The sequence below is a fragment of the Bufo bufo genome, chromosome 7 (assembly GCF_905171765.1).
Source record: "Bufo bufo chromosome 7, aBufBuf1.1, whole genome shotgun sequence".
NCBI classification, from domain to species: domain Eukaryota; kingdom Metazoa; phylum Chordata; class Amphibia; order Anura; family Bufonidae; genus Bufo; species Bufo bufo.
This window is the reverse complement of record NC_053395.1, coordinates 27,858,074-27,874,079: the sequence shown is the minus strand read 5'-3', so window position 1 is coordinate 27,874,079 and position 16,006 is coordinate 27,858,074. Positions and strand designations below refer to the sequence as shown.

General features: G+C 47.4%; 1 protein-coding gene across 5 annotated transcripts in view; it reads left to right on the top strand.

Annotated features, from left to right (window-relative positions):
* Nucleotides 1-5,460, top strand: part of LOC121008964 (CREB binding protein) — a 39,181-nt gene extending 33,721 nt beyond the window's left edge. For 2 of the 5 annotated variants that reach the window (XM_040441810.1, XM_040441806.1), the window contains exons 27-31: nt 205-370; nt 678-857; nt 939-1,103; nt 1,622-1,903; nt 2,008-5,460. In XM_040441810.1, the coding sequence (XP_040297744.1) occupies nt 205-370; nt 678-857; nt 939-1,103; nt 1,622-1,903; nt 2,008-4,098 (2,884 nt within the window). In that variant the 3' untranslated portion in view covers nt 4,099-5,460. The remainder of the gene's footprint in view (nt 1-204; nt 371-677; nt 858-938; nt 1,104-1,621; nt 1,904-2,007) is intronic. The other 3 variants (XM_040441808.1, XM_040441807.1, XM_040441809.1) reach the window with 3 other exon arrangements.
* The last annotated feature ends 10,546 nt before the right edge of the window (nt 5,461-16,006 follow it).

Below are 16,006 nucleotides of genomic sequence, written 5' to 3'. Positions count from 1 at the left end.
CAGCCAGTCATAAAGTGATGGCACCTCCTAATATATGCCATCATTTTGTAAGATGGAAATAAGCCTTGAACTCATCGCATAGTATTTGAATTAAATTATTATATTTTATTTTTTAACCACCCACCTCATTTTCAGTAGGTTAGTTTTGTTTATGGATTTTTTTTTTTTACTCTTTTTTTCGACCTTTCTCTCTCATTTCTTTAGCTATGTCACGGGACATATCTGGGCCTGTCCCCCTAGTGAAGGAGATGATTATATCTTTCATTGTCACCCAGCTGACCAGAAAATTCCAAAACCGAAACGTTTACAGGAATGGTACAAAAAGATGCTGGATAAAGCTTTCGCAGAGCGTATTATACATGACTACAAGGTATGGTTTAGGCTTTTTAGAAGTTACAGTAAATTTCGAGGGGGATTCCATAGAATACCGTTTATACCGTAACTGGGATAAATGAGGGTGCAGTTGTGTTTTTGCTCATTATGTAATTTTTTTTCCCCAATACACGGTGACTACAAACTCCTCTTTAGTTTCCGTATCTTTCAGCTGAGGCAGCCTTACCTCTGCCGCTTAAATTATGATCTATCAGACTGACCTGTCCCTAAATGGTTTTCACTGGAAAATCCCTTCTTTACTAAGCATCGTTTCTTTAACACCCCGTCATGCTTTTGCCATACAGGACATCTTTAAGCAGGCCACAGAGGATCGCCTTACCAGTGCCAAGGAGCTTCCGTATTTTGAAGGGGACTTTTGGCCTAACGTGCTGGAAGAGAGCATCAAAGAACTAGAACAGGAGGAAGAAGAGAGGAAAAAGGAGGAGAGCACGGCAGCCTGTGAGATCCCCGAGGTAAGGATTACGGTGAGGCAAACTATCCTGGGGGGTCTAACGGGATATTTGTGGCAGTAATCCATGAATGCTAACGGTGACCTTTGCATTTAGCAGGGCTGCCAGGGCGACAGCAAAAATGCCAAGAAGAAAAACAACAAAAAGACCAACAAGAATAAAAGCAGCATGAGCCGGGCTAACAAGAAGAAAACTAGCATGCCCAATGTGTGCAATGATCTGAGCCAGAAGCTGTATGCCACCATGGAGAAGCATAAAGAGGTACAGTCAATGGACGGCGTGAAGGATCTTGATTCTGGAATGTCCTGTGTTTAGTCAATTTTGAGGAGATTTTGCTTTATTTCAAAGGGTTAGTCTGGGATTGTAATAGTTGCGACCTGTTAAGATAGGTTGTCGATTTCTGATCAGTGGGCATCCGACGATTAGCTGTTTTAAAGGGTCCACAGGGCTCTGACAAATGTTTGCAGCCTTTTCATAGTATACCATGTGTCGTATAATGGCTGTGCTTGGCTATTGCAGCTCAATCCCATTCACTTGAATGGGATTGAGATGCACATAGGCCGTGTGACCGATGGACATAGTGTCCTCGCCTAGAAAGGGGCTGCAGCGTTCATCCAAGCACTGTGCCCTGACTGGCACCCCGCTGATCAGATACTGATTTATCCTGGGGATATTAAAATCTCAGACAACCCCTTTAAGTCATGGCTGTAACGGAGTTGCGTCTGTTCTGAATATTCATCCATTGCTTGGTCAGTAATATTTTTGACTTCTTGTTGTAGGTGTTTTTTGTGATCCACTTCTACGCGGGTCCAGTGATCAACTCCCTTCCTCCTATTGTGGATCCGGATCCACTTCTGAGCTGTGACTTGATGGATGGGCGTGATGCATTTCTGACTCTGGCCCGTGACAAGCACTGGGAGTTCTCCTCGTTGCGTCGATCCAAGTGGTCCACGCTGTGCATGTTGGTGGAGCTGCACACACAGGGACAAGACCGATTTGTGTATACCTGTAACGAATGCAAGAACCACGTGGAGACGCGCTGGCACTGTACTGTATGTGAGGTGAGCAATCATTTGGAGCCTTTATTAAGTAAGCTTGCTGTGTGCGGTGCAGTACATTGTGCGTGCCGTAAAAGGGGCTAACTCTTCCTCCCATCCTTTTTCAGGATTATGATCTGTGTGTGAACTGTTACAACCTGAAGTGTCATGAGCACAAGATGGTCAAGTGGGGCCTGGGTCTGGATGACGAGAGCAATGGTCAAGGAGAAGCGCAGTCTAAGAGTCCACAGGAATCAAGGCGTCTGAGCATCCAGCGCTGTATCCAGTCATTGGTGCATGCTTGCCAGTGTCGCAATGCCAACTGCTCGCTGCCTTCATGTCAGAAGATGAAGAGGGTCGTTCAGCATACAAAGGGTTGCAAGCGCAAGACGAACGGCGGGTGTCCTGTCTGCAAGCAGCTTATTGCATTGTGTTGCTACCATGCAAAGCATTGCCAGGAGAACAAATGTCCGGTCCCCTTCTGTCTCAACATCAAGCAAAAGCTACGGCAGCAACAGCTACAGCACAGACTGCAGCAGGCCCAGCTCATGAGGCGGCGTATGGCCACCATGAACACACGAACCGTTCCTCAACAGCCTCTACCTTCCCCTACGCCTGCAACTCCTGGCACACCCACACAACAGCCCAGTACTCCACAAACTCCACAGCCTGCCCCTCAGCCCTCTCCTGGAGGAATGGCCTCACCAGGCTTCCCTAGTGTGGCTAGGCCTCAACCTACCAACGTGGCATCACAAGGGAAGCCATCAAACTCATTGCCCGTAGCGCCGCCTACCCAGCCACCTCCAGCTGCTGTTGCAGCCGCCCGTCAGATAGAGCTGGAGGCACAGCAACAGCAGCAGCTGTATCGGGTTACGAATATTGATGGCATGCCTGGCGTACGCCCAGGCATGGTAAATCCAACTGTTGGACCAGTAAATTCTTTGCAGCAAATGGGTATGAATGTGCCACGCCCTGCTCCAATCAAACCCCCTCCCATCATCACGGGTATGCAGCCAGGAGGACAGTGGCCTGCCAATCCAATGCCTCAACAGACTCAATTACAGCAGAGTATCCAGCGTCCAGCCGTGATGCAAATGACTGCTGCCCAGCAGGTAGTGGCTGGGCCTCGAATGCAAGGCGTTCCACAGCAGCAGCCACGCAACATATCGCCCAACGCTTTGCAAGACCTTCTACGTACCCTCAAGTCGCCCAGCTCTCCCCAGCAGCAACAGCAGGTGCTCAACATCCTTAAATCGAACCCTCAGTTAATGGCTGCTTTTATTAAGCAAAGAACTGCGAAATATGTGGCCAATCAGCCCGGCATGCAGCCTCAACAGGCGCCACAACAGCCACCGCAGCAGCCCGGCATGCATCCTCAGCCCGGTCTGCAGAACATGAATCCCATGCAAGTTGGGATGCAGAGGCCCAATGTTCCTCAGCAGCAGCCAGGGATGAACCCACAGAGCCAGGGCATGGGCCTTATGACTTCAGGTCACAATCCCAGTCTAGCAAATATGAACCCGCAGTATCGCGAAATCTTACGACGGCAGATAATGCAGCAGCAACAGGGCGGAGCAGGCATGGCAGGTGGAATGGCAGCTCACGGGCAGTTCCAGCAACCACAAGGAGGGTACCCACAGTCTCAGCAAGCGCTACAGCAACAACGTATGCAACACCTCTCCATTCAGAGTGGAGCCATGGGACAGATGCCGCAGATGGCACAGCAAGGGTTGGGCACCGATGGGACACCGACAACCCTCCAGCAAGCATTACGGATCCAGCAGCAGCTCAAGCAGCAGATTGCTTCCTCCGGCCAGCCTAATCCCATGAGTCCTCAGCAGCATCTCCTGACGGGCCAGCCCCCGAATACTCATCTTCCCCCTGGCCAACAGATTGCCACCTCCCTGAGCAATCAGGTGCGCTCGCCTGCCCCCGTCCAGTCTCCCCGCCCTCAGTCGCAGCCTCCACATTCCAGCCCTTCACCCCGTGTACAGCCGCAGCCTTCTCCTCACCACGTCTCGCCGCAGACGGGCTCGCCTCACCCAGGCCTGGCAGCTTCGATAGGAACCTCCTTAGACCAGGGCCACCTGGGAAACCCCGAACAGAGCGCCATGCTTCCCCAGCTGAACCCTCCCAACCGTGGCGCCCTGACGAATGACTTGTCTCTTGTGGGAGATACTTCAGGGGATACCTTGGAAAAATTTGTTGAGGGATTGTAGCATCCCCCTTCCCCCAAAAAAAATAAAAACAGCAGCGAACTGGAGAACTGCAATGGTGGATGGGAAGGGGGGCTCTTGTCTCGCTCTCTGCCTCCCCATTTGTTATATATAAATATAAATATATAAATATCTATCCCCCCCCCTCCCCCATTCCTTCCACCCCTCAATGGACTTTGTTATAATTTTTATTTGCCTACTCATTGCTGGTCTGCACATCAGGGACACCGGGCCTCAGTCTGGACTGAGACCACCGCCCATTGCCAGATTCCATGCCGGCACTGTTGGAGAGGATGGCAGAGCGCTGCTGAGCACCGCCTTCACCTTTCTCTGGCACTGTCAGTGGCTGCTCTGAGTTTCGACACAGTTGAACCTATTTGTGTATCTGAAGAATTTCAGTTTTATGTGTTTTTTTTGTTCTTTCTTTCTCTTGGAAGCCGACCAGAAGGCCAAAATTTAAGACGTCTCCACCGCCTGGTCTGACAAGGGGAATATCCGGCCCAGGAGCGATTTTATAGAGGGAACTACCCTTCTTTCATCCTCACGGGGGGGGGGCGGAGGTGGGGGTGAAACATTTCCTTCCCTGCCAGATCGGTGCGGTATTGCGTCTGGCAGTGAAGGGGTGAACTCTTAATTACGCTGACGTGTGTAATTATATCCTTTTTCTTCTTTTTTGAGGACTGTCTTATTGGGGGGGTGTTCTCCTGCAGCTTCAAGAGCCTAAAACAAAGTAGTGGACGAGGTTTCACTTTTTGCCACTTGTAACTACATCGATCTTTTCCAATCTGGGATTTTTATTTTTAATTTTTTATTTTTGGACCGCTTTTAAAGAGGGTGAAGGATGCTGTAAAAAAAAAACACAAAAAACTGTCATGGTTTACTTTACTTTCCCCCTTTCTGGGGAAAAAAAAACCCAGACATCAGAAAGCTCTTCCACCCGATATTCCCAGCATAACCCCTCCTCCTCCCCCCCTGTACAGTCTTTTTCTGCGAAGCCGAAATCGTGCAATCCGATTTCACCACTCTCTAGAAAAATTACCCCCCCCCCCCCCCCCCTTTATTTTATTATAATTTTTTTTTTTTTTTGTAACTGCTGGGGCATGAAAAACGGAAAACTGGTCCCTCGCAACTTTTTTTTTTTTTTTTTTTTGAACTGTGTATAAATAAAAAAGAGGGAAAAAAAAAAAAAAAACAATGGAGAGAATCGAGATCCGAGCAATCAGTGCGGAAATCATGCTGGTTCTACCCCTTTTTGAATAGGCGCAAAACAAGGCGGGAAACACAACGTAAAAAAAAAAAAAAAAAGACTTGAATCATTGTACAGAATGGTAGAACGCGTGACGAGACGTTGGGAGCATTTCTTAACCTATGACATTGTTAGCCACTTTGCTGTCAGATGGGAGAGGCGATTCTTTCATCCCTCTGGCAGGGAAGGGGTGGAAATACTGTCTTGACAGCAGCTGTTTTCATGCTGAGTAAAAGTGTACATGGTATTAAAACTTCAGTGTTCTGTTTTTTTTTCTGTTTTTTCCCCCTCCCCTCTTGGTTGTTCTGTTATGCAGATGCTGTTTTTTTGAACATTGTACGCTGGACTATGCATGTTTTTTTTTTTTTTTTGGTTTTTTTAAATTGTATATAAAGTATTGCTTAAAATCGATATAAATTACTGAAATTTTTACCATGTAGTTTGTTCCTTATGGCCCCTAGAGCATGACCGGATCCTGGTGATTATAGAAAGCTTCCTCCGGGGACAAGTTCTCTCTCTGCTTCCCTATGTGGGGTTACTAGCAAGGAAAGACGGGTGACCACTCCTGACGTGTCTTTTCTAGGCCTCATTCACACGTCGGTGGATCATCTATCCGTGTTTGGTCATCCGTATTTCACCGGCACGGCTAGGCTCAAAAAATTAAATGCCGGAGCATTTCCTACTGAAAACCGCAGACCAAACACGGATGCATTCTGTTGTGCCCTATGGTTTGCACGGACCCATAGACTATTATGTGTGTGTGTGAGACATCCGTAACCACGGACGAAAATAGGGCGCGTCACCACAGACCCAGGATCCGTGACACGTGAATACATTAAAGACAATGGGTGCGTGTGCTGTCCGTGCAGACCTCAGACGGCACATGTACGTGATTTACTGAATTGTGAAAGCGGCCTTAGTAAATATTAATGTTCCCCATGAAATAATGACCCCTTTTTATTTTTTAGCATTGTGCAGTTCCTTCGTTATTCCTCCTAGAAATGTACTGTGACTGGGTGTTACTTTTTCTTTTGTCATTGGGGCGTGTCCCTAAGGGCTCATGCACATGACCGTATGTATTTTGCATAACACGGATCCGCAAAAACCACAGATGACAATAGGACATGTTAGGCTACTTTCACACTCTCGTTTTGGGTGGATCCGTTACAATAATACAACCGCATGCATCCATCATGAACGGATCCGTTTTGTATTATCTTTTAACATAGCCAAGACAGATCCGTCTTGAACACCATTGAAAGTCAATGGAGGACGGATCCGTTTTCTTTTGTGCCAGATTGTGTCATAGAAAACGGATCCGTCCCCATTGACTTACATTGTGTGCCAGGACAGGCAGAGTTTTGGTGTCTGTCTCCAAAGCGGAATGGAGACTGAACTGATGCATTCTGAGCGGATCCTTTTCCATTCAGAATGCATTAGGGCAAAACTGATCCGTTTTGGACCGCGTGTGAGAGCCCTGAACGGATCTCCCAAACGGAAAGCCAAAACGCCAGTGGGAAAGTAGCCTTATATTTTTGGGCGGAACAGACATATAGAAACGGAATGCACACAGATTTTATTTAATTTTTTGCAGACCCATTGACATGAATGGTTCCGCATGAGCCCTTACTCAAGCGCTATTAATGGGAAAATCCAGTTGCCAGCTTTTTTTTTTTTTTTCTTCTTCATACATTTCCAGGAGGAACAATGTAGGTTTCTAGGAAAAGTTGCTTCAGAATTGGTATTTCATGGGCAGGGTACTACAACAGGCGTATCAAAGGGTCCTCTTTGAAGGGAAACAATGGTCATCAGGACAAGTCCCTTTTTAATTTTAGGGGGCAAATTCTGCACAGGTGAGGTGTGTCCCCCCCCCTAAGTACCAGTCAGTGGGCAGGAGAAATGCTGCAGATTTTCCGTAGCTTATTTTCGAGCAGCAGGTCCGCAGTGTTGTACGGTACCAGCAGTGGTTCTAAGACCGCTCATCCACGTGCTGTGTACGAAAACCACAGCGTAAATTGGCCTGTGGTGCGGATTTGAAATCTACAGCACGTCCGTTTATGCTGCGGTTTCATCCTTTTGTAACGGAGAGAGGAGATCCCACAGCCGTTTAGTGGCAAAAACCGTGTGTAAAGTGGTTGTATCCTAAGCGTGACCCTCTCCTCTCGTGCATACAGCTCTAAAACGCGATGCTTCCCTCGGCCAGAGCGGAGGTTTTACAGACTCTGACTGATGAGTTTTGTGAGATTTTTATATTGAGACCTTGGTGAAGAACTTTTCCCAAATCTCCTAGTTTAGGTTTAAAAGGACATCTGTGCAGTCCAATCTGAAGGCAGCAGGTTATAGAGCAGGAGGAGCTGAGCAGACTGATATATCGTTTTATAGGAAAGGACTCTATGGAATGTGTTATATTTATAGATCTAAATCTCTGCTTTTTCTAGGTTTGGGAGTCCAGGGGGCGGTCCTATCAGTGATTTGACAGCTATCTATTTGCACTTTATACATAAAACTGTCAATCACTGATTGGACCGCCCCCCCCCCCCTGGACTCCTAAACATAGAAAAGCTCTATAAAATACAAGTTGTGCTGAGTCTTTTCCTATAAAACTGCTCCGCTCCTCCTGCTCTATAACCTGCTGCAGATACCAGTCCTCTTGAAGGAAGTTTCTAAGACTTCTATGCTGATTACCTTTATTCTGGATAGGTCATCTGTATCTGATCGGTGAGGTCTGGCACCCGGAACCCCCGCTGATCTGCTTTGAGAGGGAGCCGGTGCTCACAGTAGCGCCGCTGCCTTCTCTCGGCTTTCCCTAGGCCATGTGATGTCATGTTTATCGGTCACATGACCTAGGTACAGCTGAGCTGCAATACCAGGTACGACCGCTATACAATTTACAGCGATTTGCTTGGTGAGCATGGCGAAGGCTGTGGCATTACTGCCTTCTCAAACACTGATCTGTGGACGTCCTGGGTGTTGGACCCCCACCGTCCGGGACATGGATGACCTATCCTCAGGATAGGTCATCAATATCAGATCGGTCGGGGCCTGCCTCCTGATCAGCTGTATGAAGGGGTAGCGGAGCTGGTCTGAGCGATGCTTCCACCACAAAACTACCGCCGCGTCGTCTTGCTTGTCCCATTCAAGTGAACACTACGGGCGGTTGTAATTAAACTGCACGACTGCTGCAGAGGAGACGACGCGAAAGTAATTGTGAAGAGGAAGCAGCGCTCACATGAGCACGGCTTCCCCTTCAAGCATTTGATCGGTGGGGATGCTGGGAGTTTGACGGGTAGGTCATCAATATCTTTGCACTGCACAACCCATTAAATGATGTCTGCAATGCATTCCTGGGAGCTGCTGTCCACCCTCAGAAATGGAAGAGACCAGAGCTGCAAGAGTAGGTCATTTGTAATGCTCTATACATTGCATACTTTCCTGGGATAGTCCCTTTAACATGGCCGGCAATGGCGTCTTCACGATTTCTGTCTTAGGCTAGGTTCACAGCTGCGGCACATTTTCGGTTCTCTCTTCCGGTGTAGGAACAGAGACGAATAAAAGCGCCAAATCTAACAGCGCGTTACAGATCACAGCTATATTGGGGCGTGTCATTCTGTGTGAAGCATTTTTGTGTTGAAACTTGCAATGGGGGCTCCGAATAGAGCTGCTTGTCCCTGCCACAAGGCATGCTGGGAGTTGTAGTCCGGCAACAGCTGAAGAGCCACATGGTGGTGTAAAAATCCAATACCCTAACTTTTCTGCGATGTTCAATATGATCTCTTGCTCCCTCTTTGTCAGCCATTCGTATGGAGTCCGGAAACCTGTCTGCCCTAGTGATGCTTGTCCACCCCCTAGCCTGCTATGTGTTATGAGGTTAGTATCTCTTTGGGAGGGGGTGGCATATTCAACGCTATCCTGGGATTAAATTTGGCTCCATTCAGGAAATTGTCAGCCTCCTGATATTGAATATCGGATCAGTTGGGCCGGACCACCTGCAACCTCCGATGCCAAAGCTAGCCCTTTCAATGGAACAGGGAGCACAGCGCCCTTAAAAGTGTAGTGGTCAGGCTGGGTTACTGCAGCTCAGTCCCCATTCAATTCAGTGGGAAATAAGCTGCAGTAGCTCAGCATCACCACTACACTTTGAAGGGCGCTGTGCTTCCTGTTCCATTGAAAATGCTAGGTCCAGGGCTGGAGGCTGCAGAGAACAGCTGAGCAGTGGGGGTGTAGGTTGACACCCCCCCCCCCCCCTCACTGATTGGATATTAATGACCTAGACCAGGGATGCCCAACCTGTGGCCCTCCAGTCCAGCTGTTGTAAAACTACAACTCCCACCATGCCCTTCTGTAGGCTGTCCGGGAATGATGTGAGTTGTAGTTTTGCAACAGCTGGAGGGCTGCAGGTTGAGCATGCCTAACCTAGACTGAGGATAGGTCATCAGTATGGAGGACCTGGAAAACCCCTTTAACTGTGCACTTACAGCACAAGGCTGGTGAGGCTGATGATTGGCTGCAGTGGTCACGGTACTTGGATCTATAGTATGTCATTTCTGTAGGGAAGCAGGTGAGGATCGGTCAGGGTTTTTTTTTAAAAAAAATTATCGCATTTCCTGCTTATAAACAAACTTTTAAAAATACCAACCTGCCCCTTTAAAAGAACCTTTTATTTTTTTAAATTGGGGTCCAGTTATTACCCCAAAAAAATAATAGAAGCAAATATTTGGGTGTCTTTAATTTTCACACTGACCGGTGGCTCTATGACCAGTTTAGAGCAAATAATGGGGCATAGTAAAATCCAGCATGTCCGATCCTTCTTTTCCCCTGCCACATGACATTATTGTCTGGTACTAAATATATATATATATATATATACACACACACTGTGACAATGACATATCCTGTAATCTTCCCCTAGAGGACTGAATGGGGGTTGCTCCCCGCCCCCCCCCCCCCTCCTTTCCCCCTATAGTGTTGTGTCCGTACAGCAGATGTGCACTCCTCAAGCGTCAGGCAGTGAATGAGAGAAGTGGAAGCTCCTCCCCCAGCCTCAAACACCAATCAGCTGCTTGCAAACAAATACTTCTCTCGCCGCCTATGTTACGCCCTCGCTTCTAGGCTCCTCCTCCAGGATGATGATGGACGGCAGAGAAGCAGCGAGCGACTGATGCAAGAAGATTCCTCTGTCCGTGCAGATTACTGAGCGGCAGATGTATTGCTGCAGCTTCCTATATACATCTGATTTTGGCTTAAAGGGGTTCTCCAGTTGACGTATCCTCAGGATAGGCCATCAGTATCAGATAAGTGGGGGTCCGATTCCCCTGTGCTCCCAACAGATCAGCTGTTTTCACTAGCTGCCAACGCCGTGCAGAAAATCAAGTGAAGTGCGCTAAGCTGCGATACCCTGGACAGACCCATCTGCTTCTGATGCCATGCACTGTTTTGTTTAATCATCTGATCGGTCGGGTGGTCCCGGACATCGGACCCCACCGATCTCATACCGATGACCTAGCTTGAGGATAGGTTATCAAAATATTTTTTTTTAAAAACCTTTAAGATGAGCGTGAAGACATTTTAGCAGCCGCCCATTTTCCCACTGCTTCCATGGAGGTGCACGTTGAAGGGGTATTCTGATATTGATGACCTATCCTCAGAACAGGAGGGGACTGACTCCTGGCACCCCCGATAATCAGGCCTCTTTCTAAGCAGTGATGTCATGTCCATCGGTCACATGGCCAAGGCGCAGCTCAGACCCATTCAAGTACACTGCAATACCAAGGACGCCCTCTATCCAATAGATGGCGCTGTGCTCAGTATGCAGCTCGCACTGGAGCGCCATGGCCTTCTCAAACAGCTGATCGGCGGGTGTCGGATGCCTGTCAGTCTGATATTGATGGCCTATATTGAGGAGTCTTGGAAAACCCCTTTAACCCCTTCAGGACCCTGCCATTTTTCACCTTAAGGACCAGGCCATTTTTTGCAAATCTGTCACTTTATGTGGTGATAACTTTAAAACGCTTTGACTTATCCAGGCCATTCAGAGATTGTTTTTCTCGTCACATATTGTACTTCATGACACTGGTAAAATGTGAGTCTAAATTTTTTTTTTTTTATTTATAAAAAAATATATATTTACCAAAAATGTTTAAAAGTTAGCAATTTTTGTGATACCTCCGAAAATAGTTATTACTTTACATTCCCCATATGTCTACTTCATGTTTGGATCATTTTGTAAATTACATTTCCTTTTTTTGGGACGTTACAAGGCTTAGAAGTTTAGAAGCAAATCTTTTTAAGAATTTCCAAAATCGTTAATTTCTAACGATAATTTGTTTTCCCTTAGTCCTAACAGCAGCACAGACGAGGTTAACTGCCCCCTGTGGACTGGTAGGACCAGCGGAATTTTTAATGAGCCCAAGAACCAATAACAAAGTTCCCACTCCCTCAAAAGGAGGGAACTACCCCCCAGCCACCGTGTTTTCAGCAAGCATACGTACTTGGGGTGGGAAATTTGTGTGCTGCTGTTAGGACTAAGGGAAAACAAATTATCGTTAGAAATTAACGATTCCCTTACGTCCTACCAGCAGCACAGACGGGGAGATAACAAGAAGAGACCCCTAGGGAGGGCCTTCCTGCCTAGCAGAATTAAGAATAGTCTGCCCAAAGGCCGAAAACTCCGCAAACTTAGCACCAACTCTGTAGTGCGAGATAAAGGTCGACTCAGAGCTCCAGGAAGCCGATTTACAGATTAACTCTAAGGGAAGATGATTTCTGTCTGCCGCAGAGGTTGAAACGGCCCTAGTAGAGTGGGCCCTAACAAACTCCGGAAGGTCCAGAGATTGAGACAAAAAAGACTCTCCAATGGCTTCTCTGATCCAGCGACTAATGGAAACATAGACGCTTTGCGGCCTTTAGATTTACTGGCAAACAGGATGAAGAGATTCTCGTCAATCCTGAACTCCTTGGACCTATCCACATAGGTCTGGAGGCATCTCGATATGTCCAGAGAATGTCTGACAGGAACATCGGAGGAGGCGGAAGAAAATAAAACAGGTAAAGAAATTACCTGGTTAATATTCTGAAAAGATAAAACCTTAGGTCTGAAGTAGGGTAAGAATCTTAAGAGGACTCTGTTCTGCAAAAAGGTGATATATGGATGCAGAGCCGAGAAGGCTTGCAACTCCGAAACCCTCTTAGCTGAGGTCACAGCTAACAAAAATACAGTTTTTAAGGTGACAAACTTGAAACCGACCTCCTCCAATGGCTCAAAGGCAGGAGATGCTAACCCATTGAGCACTACTGAAAGGTCCCACTGAGGAATGGGTCTCAGTATTGTAGGCTTCAATCTCTCGGCTCCCTTAAGGAAGCGTTTGATGAGCGGATCCCGAGAATATGGCTTGTTTAGACAGGCCGAGATGGCAAAAACCTGAACCTTTAAAGTGCCCGGAGCAAGGCCCTTGTCTAGTCCATCCTGAAGGAACTGTAGTATGGCGGAAAGGGCCGGATCTGCAGACGCCACCTGGTTGGAATCACACCAAGAGGTGAAGATTCTCATCACTCTGGAGTAGGCCTTCTTAGTGGACTCCGCTCTTGAATGTGATAACTTTCTCAGGACCGCCTCAGAGAGCCCTTCTACTCTGGGAAGGGACTGATCAACCTCCAGGCTGTCAGGTTGAATCTGTGCAGAGATGTGTGTCCCACGACACCAGGGTCTGCTCCGGGGGGAGTCTCCAGTATTGTCCCTGACTCATCTGAATGAGCTGGGTAAACCAGGATCTCTTGGGCCAGAACGGAATGATGGCTATTACTGAGGCCCGATCCTGACGGATTTTCATCAATACCCTCGGTACCATGGAAAAAGGAGGGAAGATGTAAGCCAGCCCGAACCTCCACGGTATCGACAGAGCATCTATCGCCAGGGGGTTGTCCTCCCTGTATACACTGCGTGCAGAATTATTAGGCAAATGAGTATTTTGACCACATCATCCTCTTTATGCATGTTGTCTTACTCCAAGCTGTATAGGCTCGAAAGCCTACTACCAATTAAGCATATTAGGTGATGTGCATCTCTGTAATGAGAAGGGGTGTGGTCTAATGACATCAACACCCTATATCAGGTGTGCATAATTATTAGGCAACTTCCTTTCCTTTGGCAAAATGGGTCAAAAGAAGGACTTGACAGGCTCAGAAAAGTCAAAAATAGTGAGATATCTTGCAGAGGGATGCAGCACTCTTAAAATTGCAAAGCTTCTGAAGCGTGATCATCGAACAATCAAGCGTTTCATTCAAAATAGTCAACAGGGTCGCAAGAAGCGTGTGGAAAAACCAAGGCGCAAAATAACTGCCCATGAACTGAGAAAAGTCAAGAGTGCAGCTGCCAAGATGCCACCAGTTTGGCCATATTTCAGAGCTGCAACATCACTGGAGTGCCCAAAAGCACAAGGTGTGCAATACTCAGAGACATGGCCAAGGTAAGAAAGGCTGAAAGACGACCACCACTGAACAAGACACACAAGCTGAAACGTCAAGACTGGGCCAAGAAATATCTCAAGACTGATTTTTCTAAGGTTTTATGGACTGATGAAATGAGAGTGAGTCTTGATGGGCCAGATGGATGGGCCCGTGGCTGGATTGGTAAAGGGCAGAGAGCTCCAGTCCGACTCAGACGCCAGCAAGGTGGAGGTGGAGTACTGGTTTGGGCTGGTATCATCAAAGATGAGCTTGTGGGGCCTTTTCGGGTTGAGGATGGAGTCAAGCTCAACTCCCAGTCCTACTGCCAGTTTCTGGAAGACACCTTCTTCAAGCAGTGGTACAGGAAGAAGTCTGCATCCTTCAGGAAGAACATGATTTTCATGCAGGACAATGCTCCATCACACGCGTCCAAGTACTCCACAGCGTGGCTGGCAAGAAAGGGTATAAAAGAAGAAAATCTAATGACATGGCCTCCTTGTTCACCTGATCTGAACCCCATTGAGAACCTGTGGTCCATCATCAAATGTGAGATTTACAAGGAGGGAAAACAGTACACCTCTCTGAACAGTGTCTGGGAGGCTGTGGTTGCTGCTGCACGCAATGTTGATGGTGAACAGATCAAAACACTGACAGAATCCATGGATGGCAGGCTTTTGAGTGTCCATGCAAAGAAAGGTGGCTATATTGGTCACTGATTTGTTTTTGAATGTCAGAAATGTATATTTGTGAATGTTGAGATGTTATATTGGTTTCACTGGTAAAAATAAATAATTGAAATGGGTATATATTTGTTTTTTGTTAAGTTGCCTAATAATTATGCACAGTAATAGTCACCTGCACACACAGATATCCCCCTAAAATAGCTAAAACTAAAAACAAACTAAAAACTACTTCCAAAAATATTCAGCTTTGATATTAATGAGTTTTTTGGGTTCATTGAGAACATGGTTGTTGTTCAATAATAAAATTAATCCTCAAAAATACAACTTGCCTAATAATTCTGCACTCCCTGTAGAGAGCAGAACCTCTGTACCTTGGCGTTGAACCTGGTTGCCATGAGATCCACCTCCGGTAATCCCCATCTGAGGACTATCTGCTTGAAGATCTCCGGATGCAGAGACCACTCCATAGTCGGTAATCCGCGACTTAGACGATCTGCAATCATGTTGAGGGACCCTCGAATGTGGGTGGCAGATAGATGTGATAGGTTCAATTCTGCCCACCGTAGAATTACCCCGATCTCTGAAAGAAGGGGTAGGGATCTCGTACCCCCCTGTTTGATTATGTAAAGAACTGCAGTCATATTGTCTGACTGTACTCTCACCGCTTTGCCCCGGATCTGAGGGGCGAAGTGAAGGAGAGACGCCGCTCCATGGGAGACCAAGTTCCCCGAACTGTGGAACCGTCTAGATGAGCGCCCCAGCCTACTAGGGACGCATCTGTAGTCAATATGAGCCAAGATGGTTGGGTCATAGACTTCCCTGCAGGGAGATGGAACCACCATCTCAGGGAATTCCGAGTTTGGGAGGATAGAGAGTATAGGGAATCTTGCCCCGTAGGGCTGCCGTCCCACCTGTTCAAAACTTCTGTTTGAAGAGGGCGGAAGTGCCATAATGCCCAAGGGACTGCGTCCGCAGCCGCTGACATGAGCCCCAGCATCTTCATGAGTCCGAATGGATACTCGTCGTGGTACCGATAAGAACCTTGCCAGGTCTTGTACCCGGGACTTCCTCTCTGGTGTCAACTGAAGGGACATCTCCACAGAGTCGATTATGAAACCTAGATACTGTATTGAGGTCGAAGGGATCACATTCGATTTCTGCCAGTTGATAATCCACCCTAGGCGGAGCAGAAAGGAAATTGCCAGATGAAGATGGTGGGTCAGAACTGGTACGGTAGCCGCCAAAAGGAGCCAGTCGTCCAGGTAAGGGACAATGGTCAGTCCTTGAAGTCTCAGCACTGCTACCACCACCTTGGTGAAGATAAGGGGGGCGGATGAGATTCCAAAGGGAAGGGCGGCAAACTGAAAATGCCTGAGAACCCCAGAAATCTGGACCGCGATCCTGAGGTATTTCCGAGAAACGGGATGGATCGGAATATGGAGGTAAGCATCCCTGAGATCCAGAGTGGCCATCACATCTCCAAGTCTGAGGATGTGGCTGACTGACCTTATGGTTTCCATATGAAACCTTGGCCTTCTTA